Source organism: Sphaeramia orbicularis, chromosome 20 (genome assembly GCF_902148855.1).
Source record: "Sphaeramia orbicularis chromosome 20, fSphaOr1.1, whole genome shotgun sequence".
Lineage (NCBI taxonomy): Eukaryota > Metazoa > Chordata > Actinopteri > Kurtiformes > Apogonidae > Sphaeramia > Sphaeramia orbicularis.
In genome coordinates, this window is record NC_043976.1 from 26312368 (window position 1) to 26329090 (window position 16723).

General features: G+C 34.1%; 3 protein-coding genes across 3 annotated transcripts in view; 2 read left to right on the top strand and 1 right to left on the bottom strand.

The window, feature by feature from the left end:
• The first annotated feature begins 457 nt into the window (after nt 1-457).
• Nucleotides 458-7898, top strand: psme2 (proteasome activator subunit 2). Its single transcript, XM_030123800.1, has 11 exons — nt 458-664; nt 909-941; nt 3532-3594; nt 3695-3781; nt 5544-5592; nt 5688-5785; nt 5869-5937; nt 6031-6098; nt 6558-6612; nt 7462-7548; nt 7632-7898. The coding sequence occupies exons 1-11, from the start codon at nt 617-619 to the stop codon at nt 7710-7712; spliced, it is 738 nt and encodes a 245-aa protein (XP_029979660.1). The 5' UTR covers nt 458-616; the 3' UTR covers nt 7713-7898.
• Nucleotides 7899-7927: 29 nt separating this feature from the next.
• On the bottom strand, nt 7928-10788 carry lsm5 (LSM5 homolog, U6 small nuclear RNA and mRNA degradation associated). Its single transcript, XM_030123801.1, has 5 exons — nt 10659-10788; nt 9619-9714; nt 9501-9528; nt 9197-9269; nt 7928-8170 (listed from the first exon to the last, which is right to left on the bottom strand). Exons 1-5 carry the CDS (start codon nt 10702-10704, stop codon nt 8138-8140), a joined length of 276 nt encoding a protein of 91 aa, XP_029979661.1. The 5' UTR covers nt 10705-10788; the 3' UTR covers nt 7928-8137.
• Nucleotides 10789-11982: 1194 nt separating this feature from the next.
• The window catches only part of avl9 (AVL9 homolog (S. cerevisiase)), a 34450-nt gene continuing 29709 nt past the window's right edge, over nt 11983-16723 (top strand). Inside the window, exon 1 of the mRNA XM_030123357.1 lies at nt 11983-12249. Within this exon, the coding sequence (XP_029979217.1) occupies nt 12166-12249 (84 nt within the window). The 5' untranslated portion in view covers nt 11983-12165. The remainder of the gene's footprint in view (nt 12250-16723) is intronic.

A 16723-nucleotide genomic window follows, 5' to 3' on the forward strand; every position in this document is an offset into this window, starting at 1 on the left:
ATAAAACGAATTGGGGAAAAAGTAAAAATGAAACTGTGAAAAACTAAAATACATTAACACTAATAAAATAAAAATAAAACTTTTCAAGGATACCATTACAAAGTGTTTTGTAGTCATCAATAAAACAATTACACCTGATAAAACCACTGGGAAAAAAAAAAAAAAAAAAAAATCAAGCTTAGAAATATGTTACACAAGAAAAAAATTGCGAACTGTAGGCTATTGATATAAAAGTAAATAATCTAATGGAGTCAAAATAAATAAATAAATAAATAAATAAACAAATAAAAAGTGTGAAAAACGAAAACAGATAAATAAAAGCAAGCCTTAAACAACGTCATGAAAAAAAAAAAAAAAAAAATTAAAATACTGGTTATTATAGACTTAATGTTCATAGGGGGTGTGGTCATAGTTGGATTGAGGATAAAGTGAGTTTACTTTGAGGAAGCTCGGAGTGGGCGGTGCTTCATCCGTCATATAATCCAGCTCCAACTGAATGAGGAAATAAAAGAATTCGGAGTCGTGTCACGTCGACTTTTTCTCTTTCTCTTGCACCTGTAAACCTGTGGTTGTTTTTTTCAGACCCTTAGTCCAGATCTGTAGACCCTGCTGAGTCATGTCTAGGACCGTGACCCTGAAGATAAGCCCCCAGAGCCAAGCCCGGGTAAGTTCATTTCATATATAAATAGAAAAATCTGCACTTTTCTTAAAAACTGTACTGGATTTTTGTCATTTTAAGTGTAAAATCTGAATAAACTAGAGTTGTTTTCGGCACCGCTGTGCAAAAATCCCCTCCTGAGAGGAAAACGAAAGTAAAACCATCCGAGTATAACATGATCCAGCAGCAGCAACATTACAATAGTAACATAAATATCACCATTTATCTGTCTGTTTTCTGCTCCCCACAGGTGGAAAACTTCCGCCAGAGCCTGTTCAGTGAGGTTTGAGGACATTTATTCATGTTATTGTTGCATTTTTTTCCTCAATAAGCGTCAAAAAAGAAGAGATGGAACATGACAGAGACAAAACCACCAAGACAAAGGCTAAAAAACTAAGAAGGTCATGTGGAAATAAGAGGCAGATCACAAATATTTTAAGTCTGTTGTGAGCAAACAGCGTGAATAATACATGTTAATTACTGCAAAATTCCATTCACCCCCCCCCCCCCCCCCAAAAAAAAAAAAAAAATCCACTTTTATTAACCTGTAATGACCCTGTGTTGCTTTTGTGGCAGTTCCAAAATATATTTTCTCTATATTTAACTTTTCTCAAGTGATTTATCAGAGTTTATTATGAAATATTCCTCTGTAATTTGCATTTTGTTCAGTGAACATTAGGTATTTTCCAATATTGAATTTCTTGATCATGTGGATGTTCATAAAAGCACAGATTAAAGTTGAGGGTTATTACACCAAAAACAGAGAAAACTGAAGAAAAAGTGACTTTTTCAGCAAAATCTATCATTAACTGAACATAAACCAACTGTCTGCATCCACTATCGTTTATCAAACTCCATGGATTTTACTGGTGAATCAATGTTGTAGAAGATGACGGTGTTTCCATGGTCACTACGGAGCCTCTGAACGTCCAGATGGGTCATATCTGATGACTGTAAAAAGTTGACAAACTGTATTTTACACCAATTATTTACATGTATTCATAGGATTAATGGATCAGAAGATATTAAACATTCTAGATCAGTAGATAGTTTTGGTTATCGGTGGCTGTTTGGGTCTTTATGGGTTAAACTGCTTTAAAGTTTTCACTGCACTTCTTGCGAAAAAGTCAATAAAAAATCATCTGATCTTTACAGGGTCCTAAAATGACTGAAATTTAACCTCAAATGTAAAACAGCACAAAACAGGTTCCACTGTGCTGTTATTTATTAATCAAAAATAAAGCCAAAATGTTTTAGCAGTACATTGAAAACTGAGTATATTTCATGGTTGAGTAGCTTATAGAACCATAACAGCAATAACGTGAATAAAAAAAAGTAGATCAAAAGGAGGATGAAAAGTTAAGTAAAAAGTGTAAAGTTGTGTATAATGGAAATATTCAAGAACTTGAGCAGAAGTTCTTGATTTGATTCATGAAAACTATGAAAAACTACCTGAAAATAGTGGTCTAAAATGGGAAATTCCCTGTTTTTTATGTCATTATTGGTCATATTTTCATCAAGACATTCATGTCATGTAGAAATAAGAAATAAATCCTAGGAAAGAAATCCTACCAAGACAAGATACTTTACTGAAGTAATATTACCAGTATTACGAGTAACAGTTCAGGATTCAAAACTTTATCATAGAAATTTGAGTACGATCAATAAAATGTACCTAAAGTATGACAAATCAAAGTAATTAATAGTCCCTGTTAGTATTTTACTATTATATATGATGTTTTTGTTGTATTTTACCGCTGTAGGTATTTAATAATGAGCTAATTCTCAGTACTTTATACACTTATGTTAAATCTACATCAGTGCATCATATTCTATAAAATCATGACACATTTGTAGTGTCACCTTCCTGTGAAAACCATGGATCTTTAAAAGTAGTTTTGTAAAGCGTGTATTTAGCATAAAACGTAAAAAGTACAATATTTGCATCTGAGATGTAGCTGGTGAAGTGTAAAATTTAGTAAAATGGAAATATTCAAGTACTTGGGTAGAAGTTATTTGTTGTGAAAGCTATGACAAAATTATCTAAAGAACGTTACAGTGTTAGCAAAGTGGTTTAAAATGTGAAATTCCATGGTTTTTATGTCATTGCTGGCCATATCTTCAACAACACATTCCGGTTTATAAGAAATTAAGGTACATAAGTTAGAGAAAAATGATTAGTAAAATAAGTGAAGAGCTGGAGCTGCTATGTGAGCAAATGTTGTCTAATAACTTTATTGTTTCTTCCTAACAATATGTAATTACTTGCAATAAAAGTCCACTGGGGCTGCATCGTGATTTGGTCCAGAAACTCCCAAATCATGATGCGTTCAAGGACCTCGACCTCTTAGCAGCCTCAATGGACTTTTATTGCAAGTTATTACAAATTTTTAGGAAGAAACAATAAACTCCCCAATCCAAAAATATTAATACACGGTTTTTACTTAAGGAGAAGAAAAATGAACTGTAATTAAAGCTGTAAGACAAATGTAGTGCTGTGAAAACTGTATTTTTTTCTTTGTGATGTTGTTTAGAATTGCATATAACAGAACTGTTCAAGTCAATTACACGTACAAAGTAAAGATAAGGCAAAATGGCTTCTATTTGCTTATATAATTAACAAACCACTATAAAAAAATTAATTTGAGTGACAAAACAAGAGAAAGATTGGTCTAAATTGTATTTTAAAAGCATGTGTACTAACTGTGTACTAATCAAACTGACAACTGATAAGTTTTTTTCAGCTCATCTCATTACATAATACAAAATAAAACTTGATATGACCATGATATATGCTTTTGGGGTTTTTTTACACATACATTCTCCTGCTTTTTGGTTTCTGTAAACATTACCATCCTTTCAATATTTTCCAGGCTGAAAATCTGTTTTCCAGATACATTCCCGATAAGATCACAAACCTGGACGCTCTACTCAAGGTCAGTGAGTTCACGGAGTGATTGATCACACATCATCAGCAATTCTTGTAAATTGCGATCTCCGTTTTCATATTTCTTGTCATGTTTTGGTTTTTTCCAGGATGATGCCTTGAATGTAAAAGACACGTCTTCACTCAAAGCTCCGCTGGAGATCCCGATACCGGACCCTCCTTCACCTGATGATGAGGTTAGACCAGCTTCGTCCATCATTCAGTTCAGTTTGTAGTTGGTGTTGTTGAACCCTGGGGTGTCTGTCTATCCATCAGTGTCAACGCAATTACTCCTCAGCAGATCTCCTTCATGTTTGGTATTTATGCGTGACTGGGGAAGCTCTTGAATGAGTTCTTTGGGTGTTGACCTTGACCTTCATTTTCAAGGTCAAATCAGGATCACAAGGACTAAGTGGTTCAGAAAATTAATGAATGAATGATTTATTTATTACCTCCACTAAGTGTAATGGCGGCGGTTATGTTTTCATTGGGGTTTGTCTGTTAGCAAGACAACTCAAAAAGTTATGGACAGATTTGGATGAAAATTTCAGGAAATGTTGATACTGGCACAAAGAACAAATGATTAAATTTTGGTGGTGATGTGGTAGGGGTGGGTGGATTTTTTGTTTGTTTGTCTGTCTGTTAGCAAGGTAACTCAAAAAGTTATGGACAGAGTTGGATGAAATTTTCAGGAAATGTTGATACTAGCACAAAGAACAAATTATTACATTTTGGTGCTGATTGTCAGGGGTGGGGGGGGGGGGGGGCTGATCTGCCTTGGCGGAGGTCTGCGCTCTCCAAGTCCTTTTCTAGTTTTTAGAATGGGACAGTTAGTGTTAATGAACATTTACACATAAATGCAAGAGATTATAACCATAAGGCTAATTTCCCTCTCGAGTCCCATTGGCAGGTGAAAAAAAAAACAACAACTTCCAGATAACATAATATCATAACTGAACTGAGACTTACGAAAAAGAAAAACAAGCAACAACACATAGTGCACAAACAGATAAAAACAGGGGAACCAAGACAAGCCACCAAGCAAAAATTGATTAAGGTTTTCACATGATTATATCATAAATACCCCATTGTTGCTATTACACATACACACATATTACAAATATCCACATGATTACAGTTGCGGAAAAAATTGTTAGACCACCCTTGTTTGCTTCAATTTCTTGTTCATTTTAATGCCTGGTACAACTGAAGGTACATTTGTTTGGACAAATATAATGATAACAACAGAAATAGTTCATAAGAGTTTAATTTCAGAGCTGATATCTATCCATTTTCCATGTTTTCTTGCTAATAACCAAAATCACTTCTGTTCTTACATCAATAGCTATGGCACTGTACTGACAAAAACACTGCTTTTAGGCATTCAATGTTTTCTTTTCTGTCAGTTTTAGTCACATGATTCACACAGGAGTTAGTACTTGAGTGCATAACCATTGTTTTTGATGACTTTTGATGGTCTGATAATTTTTTCCACAACGGTATATCCAACCTGACTGGCTGGTGGAAACCAGTGGTCATGATTCTTGTGGAACCTTTTTCCATTTCACCTCTAACACTTGAGTGAATGTAAAGTCTTCCTGACATGAAGCAGAGGTTGCTTTTTTTTTTTTTTAAATTCATTTTACATTCAAAAGTCTTAAAATATGTTGATGGTGAGTTAAAATGACATTTTTATGATTTCACAAAGTTAATGTCACTTTTATGTTTACATTAACTTCAGTCTCATAATGGAGCTACTTCTAGAACTACAATTTAATTTGCTGTTAATATGACTTCAGTTTTCAATTAGATCTGGTTTGACAACAGCACATTTAGTGTTTATTTGAAGCTTATTGCACTTTCTGTAAGAGAACGCTGTCAGTTCTTGGTCATATGTCAGCTGAGATGCAGAGTTTTTGTGTTTGCATTTTTATAACCGATAATCTCCTTCTATCACAGGAGATGGAGACCGACAAGAATGAAGATGATGAGAAGAAAAAGAAGAAACGTAAAGTGTTTTGTTCTTGTCTTTACACGCAGTATCTGCACAAAACTTAAGCAATATCATGGAAAATAGCTTTAGTGTTTCCTTCTGTCCTACAGCTCCAAAGTGTGGCTTCCTTAAGTCAAATGAGAAGATTTTGCTGCTCATAGAGAGGGTGAAACCAGAAATTGTGGACCTCAGAGAGACCATCATCAATGTAAATAAATCATTAGTCTGTTCTTTAACTGTAAACGTAGTCAATGGCATAGACGCTAACATATTGAATATGTGTTGCTGTAGCTGTCCTCCTGGATTAACTTCCTCATCCCAAAAATAGAAGATGGAAATGACTTTGGGGTTGCCATTCAGGTAAATTGCACTTCAAAAGACACATGAGAAGTGACTGAAATTGCTAAAGTGATGTCAGACTTTAACGGATCACCAATGTTTAATTCAACGCAGGAGAAAATCCTTGAGAGAATTACTGCAGTCAGGACAAAAGTTGACACGTATCAGACTAACCTCAACAAGTAAGTGACATATAAACCATCATTACTTAAAGGCTACCTGTAGTGAACTTTCATCGCTAGCTATTTCAGAAGATCACGTATAATACAACTTACGGATGCACAAACAATAAGCGTGAACATGTGCTTTCCACTCAATCTTGCTCACTGACTGCTGCTTGTTTACTCGCCTTCGATCACTTGGAATCAACGTGGGTACGTCACTTCTGGCTGCTCCCCATAGGTTCTGCCCCCGCCAAGAATTCATGTCATGAAAAGGTTCAGTGTGGTGCATTTATGTTGATTCTTTACTGAATTTGCACCTCTCTTGGTTATAAGTAATACACAAAGCACAGTTAATGTCGTTCACATGACCAGTACAGGTAGACTTTAACAGTAATCTCAGTCGTGGGAGTAATACTTGGACTCCCTGCAAAATCAGAAAGTCAATTTCATTAAAACGTTCTCTCTTGAACTTTGCAGGTACTTTACAGAAAGAGGGGACGCTGTTGCCAAAGCCTCCAAAGAAACTCATGTGGTAAGTCTACACAAGGTTCACAGTTACTCACATTTCAGCAGTAGTGGATGAAGTACTGACTATTTTTACTTAAGTAAAAGTACAGATACAGGGACAAAAAAATGTACTTAAGTAAAAGTACAAAAATACTATTTTAAAAAAATACTTAAAATGTAAAAAGTAAAAGTATTTGATCCATATTTAACCATTATACTTAATAAAGGTAACATTGCTTAAAAGTGATGGAATTGGACATTTGGTAAATATACAAAGAAAGAACCAACATCATAACTGACTGCTCAACTTATTTAGTACAGAGCACTGTAAACAGAAGCATAACAAACTGTAAAGAGGACCCACAATAAACAGAATCTTCTGGCACCTTAATCAACCCAACAGGCCAGACCTTTCTAAATCTGAATATTACCAGTATTTATAATTCAACTTCAAAAGGAGTTTTGGGAGAGAAGATGAATCCAGCTGTACCTCTACAGCTGGATTATGGGGATGCGTACAGTTGCACAGCGCTTTGTGTGCATGGTAAAAATCAGTTTACAAAAAGAACAAAAGTAGCGTCTAACGCAAACAGAATTCAAAAAGTAGACTAAAAGTCTGATTAAAAAGAGAGTAGAAAGCAGAAAAATGGGACTAACAGAAAATAAAGCCTGTTTTAGTGTGATTTGCTGCTCTAAAACTTGAAAATTGTCAATTCATGCTGTAATAAAATGTCAAAGCAGCAGTCTGAAACACCTTAATGTATGCCTCCCTTGAACAGTAGTCCCTATATCCTGTCTGTTTATGTCCCAGCTCAGGTCTTCACTTGCATTTTTCATTCTGAATGTTTCAAACATCAACTTTCCTTCCTTTCAGATGGACTACCGCTCACTTGTCCACGACAAAGATGAGGCGATTTACAGCGAGATCAGAGTGATTGTTCTGGAGATCCGTGGCTTCTATGTGAGTCAGACTGACCACCAGCATCACTTAAACTCTCCATTTTTATCATAAACTCCAATTTTTCTGTTTTTAATCTTATTCAGGTTGAGATGTACACCATGGTCATCAAGAATTTAGAAAAGGTGACTAACCCCAAAGGAGAAGAGAAGCCCCCGATGTACTGAGACTGAAGCATCACAAACCTGGGTTTAACCGCAGCAGCGGCAGTTTCTTCGTTACTCAGTTCTTTCTGCTTAGTTAGACGACACATACATTTTCATTATCAAATAAACAAAAAAAAAACAGGATTCAGGTTTGATCACTGCCGCGGTTGATAAATTTCTTTCTATTTCTTATGTATGTATATAAAAGCAGAATAAAAACAAATGAGAACAAAATGTATTTTTCCAAAGTGTGTGTTTATTCTTAACAAAAACAGCTTTTTTTTAATGTCTATGTTTTCCTCTTTTCCATTTTAAATCAAATTCAGAATCTTACAAAAACATTTTAACCCCTGAACATCACAAGGGAGGAACAAAAACAGCAATAATAACAGGATCAACTGAGAAAGGAAAGGCATTTTTATCCACATCAACGACAACAAAACACGTCATACTTCTGGTCCTTCTCCTCCAGGTATGAGCTGCAGAGAATCAGAAAAATTAATCAATACACAATTTAAATAACTTAAATAAAAATGAAATCTGGTTAAGAAACTTGAAATGAATTCATTTGAGGTATTCTTTGGATTTGTTTCTAAATAATTAAAGTCTGTCAGGGTGTGGAAATATTAAACCCAACAGACAAGTTAGACAAAAACTCAGACCTTACCAATAACAGACCGACATGTTGAACAAAAATAGATATTTAAAGGTTATAAGTTAACTCACTTTACTGTCCCCAGAGGGAAATTCAGTCTGTATTTTACGTATTCTAATGTCCTTGTTTTTAGTCCTGTAAATTCTATATCCAAAAGATTTTTTTTTTATCTGAAAACCAGAGAGAAATGTTCCCATTCTTTGAACTTGAACAAGGACTGTGTGTTTCTGTTGTACTTGATGCTGGATCATGTCAGAGGTTGTTCGGTTTAATATGAGAATGTCAAGATAATATATGTAATTCATCTGCTTTAAAAGACAGAATCTTGTCTTTGATTTCTAACTTCATTTTGGGTCTTTATCAAAAACAGGGTTCCTACAGGTTTCTACAAGTTAAGACTTATTAAGACAAGGTGACTTGGAACAGAATTTACTGCCTATTTCACAGCCATACTAGCAAAATTTTGTGACTCCTCTAATTTTGGAGAATGTATGTATTTACTCTAACGCCTTGATTCCCCTCATTCCGAGTCATTTCTCACTGGGGGCTGCAAAGTTAGTGATAATTAGGTCCTAATTTCTATATAAATTGTCGGGTTGGAATGGGTGGAACTGAGTTGACTAATGTTACTTTCTTTGCAGCTTGGACACATTTAAACACAATACAGCAAACAAGTTTATGGTACCATAATTTAAGACCTACCATAGCAAATTTCATACATTTTAAAGACTTTTTTAAGATATTAAATACAGATTTGGAAATTCAAGACTTTATAAGACCCCGCGGGAACCTTGTAAAAAGTTCTCAGTATAAATTCATGCACCAATGTTAAATATAGTTAATTTCATACCATAGTGATGTTATTGCCATTTAGCAGGATCTGGTCCAGTTTTGTTATCCTTCTTCCCTCTGGTGTGATTTCACTAAAACGAACAAAAGCCAACAGACCAATGATTATTTCCATTGTTGATTTATCTGAATATTTTTGGCAACTTGTCAATATTTCTGGCTTCTGTAAAATGCCAGTAAACAGCAAAAACTGCACCAAAAAGTCAGGAATTATGTTAAAATAGCCTCTTCAACTATCAATCCAACATATAGATCAAACTTAAACTCACAAACTCCAATCATCACTTTGAAAAGGATCTACTTACAATTCTGTCACATCCTCCAGGACCATATCTGAGGCACTGAGTTAAGGACAAAAACAAGAACAACAACTCTGATACAAAGCAGACAAAGTTTTAACAGCATGATAGCAATGGAGGATACTGACGAAGTCATCGAAACCCAGGAGTGTGCCGACAATTTCTTTGTCAGTTTTCATGACAATGTGAATCCGAGAGCCGATACATTTGTCGACAAGCTCTAAAGAGAACAAAGAAAGGGTGTGATTATAGATCTGGTCTGCTCCGGAGCATATAAATAACATTTGGAGCTGTTATGTGGTGAATTTACTATGACGTGGTCTAAGCTACAACCTCAGCACTCATAATGTAAAATCCACAGATTGATTTTATTACATTTTATTAGTTATTACAATGATCTTTATTAAAGCAGAAAATTATTCAAACAAATACTTCAGAGCTAGACACGAACACAAAATTTACAAACGATTCAGACACAAATAAGAATTATTAAAACGCTAATTTTGTATAAGACCTCCCATATTAAGTTTCATCTCACATATAGCAGATGGGCATTTCTACCTGTTTTGGAATTAAATAAAGATAAAGAAAAGTATGTAGGGAAATGACTTATGATTTACACATCTGCAGAGTTACATTTAGATATTTAATTTCAATGCTTTAATGATGCAATGTTGTGGCTTTTAGTTATTGGTTATATCAGATCATCAACAGAAGCATTCTAAATCAGTGCAAGCTATTTCACAAAATCTTCTTTTGCACTTTCATTTGTTCACTTTTTGTGTAAAACTATCAATTTAAATACATTAAACTGATATCTTATATCTGAGTATATAGTCTGAACGCCATATGGACTGTTTCTTCTTTCATCGGACTCATAACCTAAAATATCGCTTTGAGGAACATCCTCAGTTGTAATTTTGAGTTGAATATCTTCACACTTCACATCTAATCGTTGTTTTGATTTTATATTAATGGTGACAAAAACGCATTTTCCCTCTTGCTGTCATAGCAGGATGCTAAAGTTAGCTAGCAAATATCGCACATACTTCATATATTATTAAACCTACTCCATTAAAGTACACAAACAAGGCCACTCACCTAATACTAACAATTCTGGTTATTTAATACAGAAGGTTTAAGTAAATATCATAAATTACGAACCCAATGGGAGCAACTGTGACGGATTTGTGGCTTGAGTAGCCGCCATGATCAACCACAAGACTCCACGCGCAGACCAAGCCAATCGATAGAAGACTGAGACAACAGTAATAAGTCAATCATCGAACCATCGAACCAAGAGTTTTGTTCTATACAAGTTCCGCGAGAGGGCGCTGTTTGAACCGGCTAATATGACGTCATTATTTGAGTGAAACAAAGAGATGACAGTTGAGGATAGTTCTCCGTGATACAAGTTAGTGCTTGACTTTTCCGTTTGATGCTATCTGACGCTAAAATGCTCCTGCAAATTTAAGACAGAATATTGATACAGTAATTAAACAGTAAAGGAGGTTCATTCTGATTCTGTTCGAAAGAGTTAATTTAAAAACGTTTACGCAAATGCAGAGAGAACTTTTACTTTTAAATTGTATTTTAAAGCTAATTTTACTTAAGAATCTACTTCCTCTACACGTGACTGTATTTGTAAAATGTACAAATATTGTATTGACTACCTATACAAAGAATATGTTAATTTAAATTTGGATTTATGTGATGTATGATTTGATTTGTTAAAATAAGCAAATATATATCGTTGTCATATTTGTACTGGCATTGTATGTAAGATGAGAAATCTATTTTTTAATGCTTTAGATAAAAAGTAGCTTTTAATCATAAATCAATAAAATGAATGAAAGTGTGTTTTTTATAAGAGTAAATAACTTTTGATCACTGCAGTGCATGAAAAATATATATTTATTCAATGACTTAGCGGTATAAAATGAGATCCACGTCTGTTTCTTTTTGTGTTTTACTGTCTTACAATTCTATTTATATTATGACCTGTGAAAATAAAAATGTCTTTTTTTAGATCTATTTTTTGTTAAATACTTCATTGATGCAAAGTTGATTTTGGTCGTAAATGAATAAAATGGAGGAAACTGGGGTTTTTATATGAGAATATAACTTTTACAATTCTATTTATATTATGATCTGTGAAAATCAAAATGTCTTTTTTTTTTAGATCTATTTTTTGTTAAATACTTCACTGATGCAAGGTAGATTTTGGTCGTAAATGAATAAAATGCAGGAAACTAGGGTTTTTATATGAGAATATAACTTTTAATCACTGAAATGTATGAAATAAATTATTTTATGATATATTAGAGGTGTTAGATGAGACTATTTTTTCAGTGTTTTATTGATTTATAACTTTGCATACACTGTGCTTAGCAAAACAAACAAACATGCTAGAAAGCTAAGCGAAAACGGAAGTGCAGTGGAGTGAACCATCCCTTCGTTCAGTGCCTTGTGTTACACTGGTACGAAGCGGAAGAGAAAATTCGTCCGTCTGTGCTGCGGCTGTGCTTGTGTGTGTGCTGTTGTGTTTCTGCTCGTCCATCTGCCGCGGACGGACAGCTTCGACTGAAGGGGCAAACCCGTCTCTGCTGTGTTTACATCCGACCCCCGACTTTAAAACAACGCAGGACCGCCAAAGTACCGCGGAGGGGGCATGGAGTCACACGGCAAAGACGAGGCAAAGGGACCGGTGCTGCACATCGTGGTGGTTGGATTTCACCACAAAAAAGGCTGTCAGGTACGAAAACCCCATGCTCCATGCTAATGTGGCTAAATGCTTTACTTTCTATACATCCCAGGCTAATGATAAGGATCATATATGCGTTTGGAGGATGCAGATCCGGCTTCCTGAGGACGTTTTCGTGTGACAAAAAGTCGAATGACAACAGATCCCTGCATATCTAGCATGCACAGAGGAGGAGGAGGAGAGTTTGTAGTTAACATCAGCTGTTTGCTCTGGGCTTTTCAGGGTTATATAACATATACTGTTCTGCTGCCAAGTCGAACATCTTTCCAGTTGAGTGTTCTGCAGCAGATCTGTCTGCTTTTATTACAGCTTGGCTCTTTGTGAAGGAATAGAAAAAGAATCAGGGATCTTGAAGCAACAATGACTACAACAACCCAGTTTAACTTAAAAAAGAAGCACATTTCTGGTCATTCAGTAATTCACTTAAATCTCTGTAACCCCAGAATGTCACTGAGGTTTATATAATCTTCATTGATGTCAATACTTAAAAAAAAAAAAAAAAAAAAAAAAAAAAGAAATATTTTCATCTTAGATTTAAAAATTGTCAGTGTTGGGGCTTGTCTAATATTATCACAGATACTATTCCAGATTTTAGCTGCATTTATACAGAGACATATTTAGAAACTAACATTTTCAGGTAAAAATATCACTGTGCTACAATTAAAATGCCTCCAGAGTTAAAGTAGTGAAAGTTTACCAGGTTTGAGTCACTAATAAAGAAAAAGATAAGTCAAAAATGTTGGTTTATCTGTAGTTTCCAAGATACAGTCTTGGGCCAAAATGTGAAATTCTATGAATTAATGAGAGAATGGGTTTCACTCAAATGAAATGTTTGTCTCAGCTACCAGATCTACTTTAACCCTTTCATGCATACTGGTCACTACAGTGGACAGCTATTCTACAGCTGTTCTCTTGTATATTCATGGATTAAAAAAAAAAATTTTTTTACACATATCTTTATTAAAGTTTTAAGACACTACATATCTTTTCTGACATGAACTGGTAACCTTGTGTAGATCTCCCCTGAGCATAAACCCCCAGAATCACAAGCCCCCCCATAGTTTTCACACGATTTATCAGTAAATACATGTTTCGTTGCTTCAAAAATTAAACACATGGTGTCCAGCTGATTATTATTATTATTATTATTATTATTATTATTATTATTATTATTATTATTATTATATTTTTTTATGTTTTTTTTTTTTTTAACTTTTTATTTATTTTATCTCTTTATTTATTTATTTATTTTTTAGAAGAATTTTTTTCAATCACATTGTTTTTTTCATGTTTAAAGAGAAATGAAAACACTCAGGGAAAAAATCTTGATTAAGGTTCTCATAATTCGTGCATGAAAGGGTTAAAACACTGTCTGCACATTAAAATGCATTCACTTTGCAGGTTCTTTCTAGTGGAAGATTTATAAATCTATTTTATAAATGGGCGTAAACCAATATGTGTAATAACACTTAATCATATACATTGAAAACATAAGCTAACCAGCACTTTTGTCATTTTTTTTTCAGTTCATCTTATTAAATTATGTAAGATTTAGCTCATTTAATCTTAGAGGCAGATCATTTCTAAAAACTTGTAGACTAGTGCAGTGGAAACAGCTGTAGAGTGAAGTATCTAAGTAAGAATAATAAATAAAGTGTGGATCTGGAGAATTTGAAGGACTTTAAGCATAAGACATTTATAGTGGATGGTGAGTGTCCAGTCAGGGAAACGAGCAGCAGCGTGTCTGTAAATGATACCTCCATACTTGTACATCTGCATCTGTACTATTACTACATTTCAGAGGAAAGTTACAACTGTCTCTGTAGTGAAATCTGAGTTTTTGTAGCAGATTGGTGTTGAGATTTTCACTCTGATGGTTGAATGGTCAGTGCACCCTTAAATAATTTTTCAAGCATGAAACCAAACATTTTGCAGCTTTTCCTTTTCTTATTGAATCAGAAATATTTTTGCACAGAAAACAGTTTTGGCTATAAAACAGGGCTGTAATAGAACAGGCCTCGATTTACTCTGTTTGACGATTGCTTTTTAGATTGGTCTGTTTAAATATAGGCATCATTTCTCCGTACATACTTGTAGGAAAACAACCTTGATACAAAAAACACATAACTCATTAGTTCCCAATGTTTCTTTGATTTGTATATGTTGACGACTTGTCACTAGTACAACCAGTGAAGGATGGTAAGTGTTTAGTTGTAGGTAATTGATTTTCCTTTTGTTTATTGTTTACCATGATGTAGGTGACTGAAAATCTTCACAGATCAATAAGAGACAAGGGTCAAAGGGCAAAGAAGAAGATCAGCGTTTCTTCTTAATGATGTAGTAAACAATCTTCTGACCTCTTCAGTGACCATTAAAATAATTCAATAGGCTCCAAAAATTTTTAAAGCAGCTTGTAATGAATTGAATTTCCCCGGAGAGGATGAAGAAAGTATCTTCAATTCTATTCTATTTTGTAAACTGGACACTTATTTATATTAGGTTCTAACATTGAAAGTCAGGTTGGATATCAGTAGAAGTGTTTGACACCGTTGCTACATCATAATGAATGTGCTACAAAATTTAATTATTATTAATTGTAAGATTTTTGAGCTCAGTCAAACTGGTGAAAGTAGATTCAAGTTGAACCTTGCTGATGAAAGAATGAGTCAAGAAAGGTGCAAACTCAGAGGGAAATCTGATGTCATTTCAGAAGAAGTGTCTGAATTTTCCTCCCAGTTCTGAGCTATTTATGTCCAAACAACTATCAGTCTCATTTCTGTTATTTTGCTACATGAAGACTCACTTTGGTGTCTTTTTTTAAAATTCAGATTTAGCCAAAAGTCGCCCACACGGAATGCTCTCATGTTGGTTTTGTGTCACTGTCAGCCTGTTCTGCAAAGTTCAGGTCGACCTCTTGCAACACCGACACAGTGTAACAGCTGGTAATTAGTGAAAGTAATATCGTCCTTTAATTACTGCCTTTTCTTCTTTTGTAAAACGCAAGACATTAAATTAACAGGCTGAGGGGGAAACCATCAAACTTAGCACTCTCCATCTGTCTTCTGAACTGTGGCAAACAGCTGCTGGTTGACAGGGAAACATGAAAACATGGAGTATCACATGTAAAACTAGAGGTGAAACGTGAATAAAGTTGTTAGAATTATATAGTTTGTCTAGAACATTTTGAAGAAATTGGAAAGCAGGGAAGGTATTTACATTACATTTTAATATTGCAAAAAGGGTGGGAATGAGGGGCGGAGGATGTGGTCAAAAATGTTAAAAATTCTCATCCTAGTCGACATCTGTAATTATCACAATAAATGTAAAACCATATTTCCTTCAAGTGTAAGGGCTGAGTTTTGGTCCAGAATCAAAGTTGAAGCCAGATAGGGTTTTTTTTGTGTGTTTTTAGAATATTTGAAAAAGATACAACTAAATGAAAACAATAATAAAATGGTGTAACAAGACACAAATAGCATGACAAGATGAAAACATAAAATTTATAACAACAACTTAACAGGATGGAAACGGTTTAAAATGTAACAACATTAAAATGTAAAAAAAAAAAAGTAACAGGATGAACAACAAGAAACAAACAATGGAAAAGTTGTAGCAAGATGAAAATTATGTAAAATGTAACAGAAGAAAACAATCTAAAACAAAATGAAAGACACAACATTCAAGACCTTTATTTGGCCCTGGGGGGCAATTGTTTCTGCTGCAGTAGCAATTAAAACAACAACAACAAACAGCAATGACGACACAAAGTGAGACACAAGACGACAATTACATAAAAATTGGTGGTGTATAAAAACACCTGAATAAAATAGAAACTACTGGTAATACTACCAGACCAACAAAATGAAAATGACATGAAAGATGCAACAAGATGGAAACGGCATAAAAAATTTCACAAGTTGAAAATGATGTTAAATGTAACAGAAGAAAACAATTTAAGACACAATATGATGAAAACAACTGATGTGACAAGTTGAACAACTTAAGATATAAATAGTGTAAAAGATGTAACAAGATGAAATTTATGTGAAAGACACGAGATGAAAATTACGTTAAAGAGCTGACACAACAACAAGACGAGGAAAAGTATCACTTCAGATGTAAGAATAAGAGAACAATGTAAAAGATGTAAGAAGATGTAAAGACATAAGAAGAGAAATCACACATGTAGTCTGATTTCCTGATTCTGTGCTTATTTTTCTGATTTTGATTAAGTCAAAATAAAGAAAATGATTTGTTATTCGAGATGAGAACAATGAAAGAAGATGTAAACCTAACGACAGATGAATTATATGTACTCTTTAAAATTTCACAGAAGTAGAATAAATGTAATATGTAGAACAAAAAATAAAATATGAACAATGAATACAGAATATCAGACATGTTTTGGCTGAGACTGCAAACAGTGAACAAAAGAAAGAAACAAGAAAAACAACATAATAAAGGT

Bases quoted from the DNA above. Each gene is read 5' to 3' on its own strand.
- psme2 (XM_030123800.1), top strand. From the start codon at position 617: ATGTCTAGGACCGTGACCCTGAAGATAAGCCCCCAGAGCCAAGCCCGG. The intron at 665-908 runs GTAAGTTCATTT...TGCTCCCCACAG, and splicing joins GCCCCCAGAGCCAAGCCCGG to GTGGAAAACTTCCGCCAGAG. The intron at 6,613-7,461 runs GTAAGTCTACAC...CCTTCCTTTCAG, and splicing joins CCTCCAAAGAAACTCATGTG to ATGGACTACCGCTCACTTGT.
- lsm5 (XM_030123801.1), bottom strand. From the start codon at position 10,704: ATGGCGGCTACTCAAGCCACAAATCCGTCACAGTTGCTCCCATTGG. The intron at 9,715-10,658 runs GTTCGTAATTTA...TGTTCTCTTTAG, and splicing joins GTCACAGTTGCTCCCATTGG to AGCTTGTCGACAAATGTATC. The intron at 8,171-9,196 runs GTATGAAATTAA...GATTCTCTGCAG, and splicing joins ATGGCAATAACATCACTATG to CTCATACCTGGAGGAGAAGG.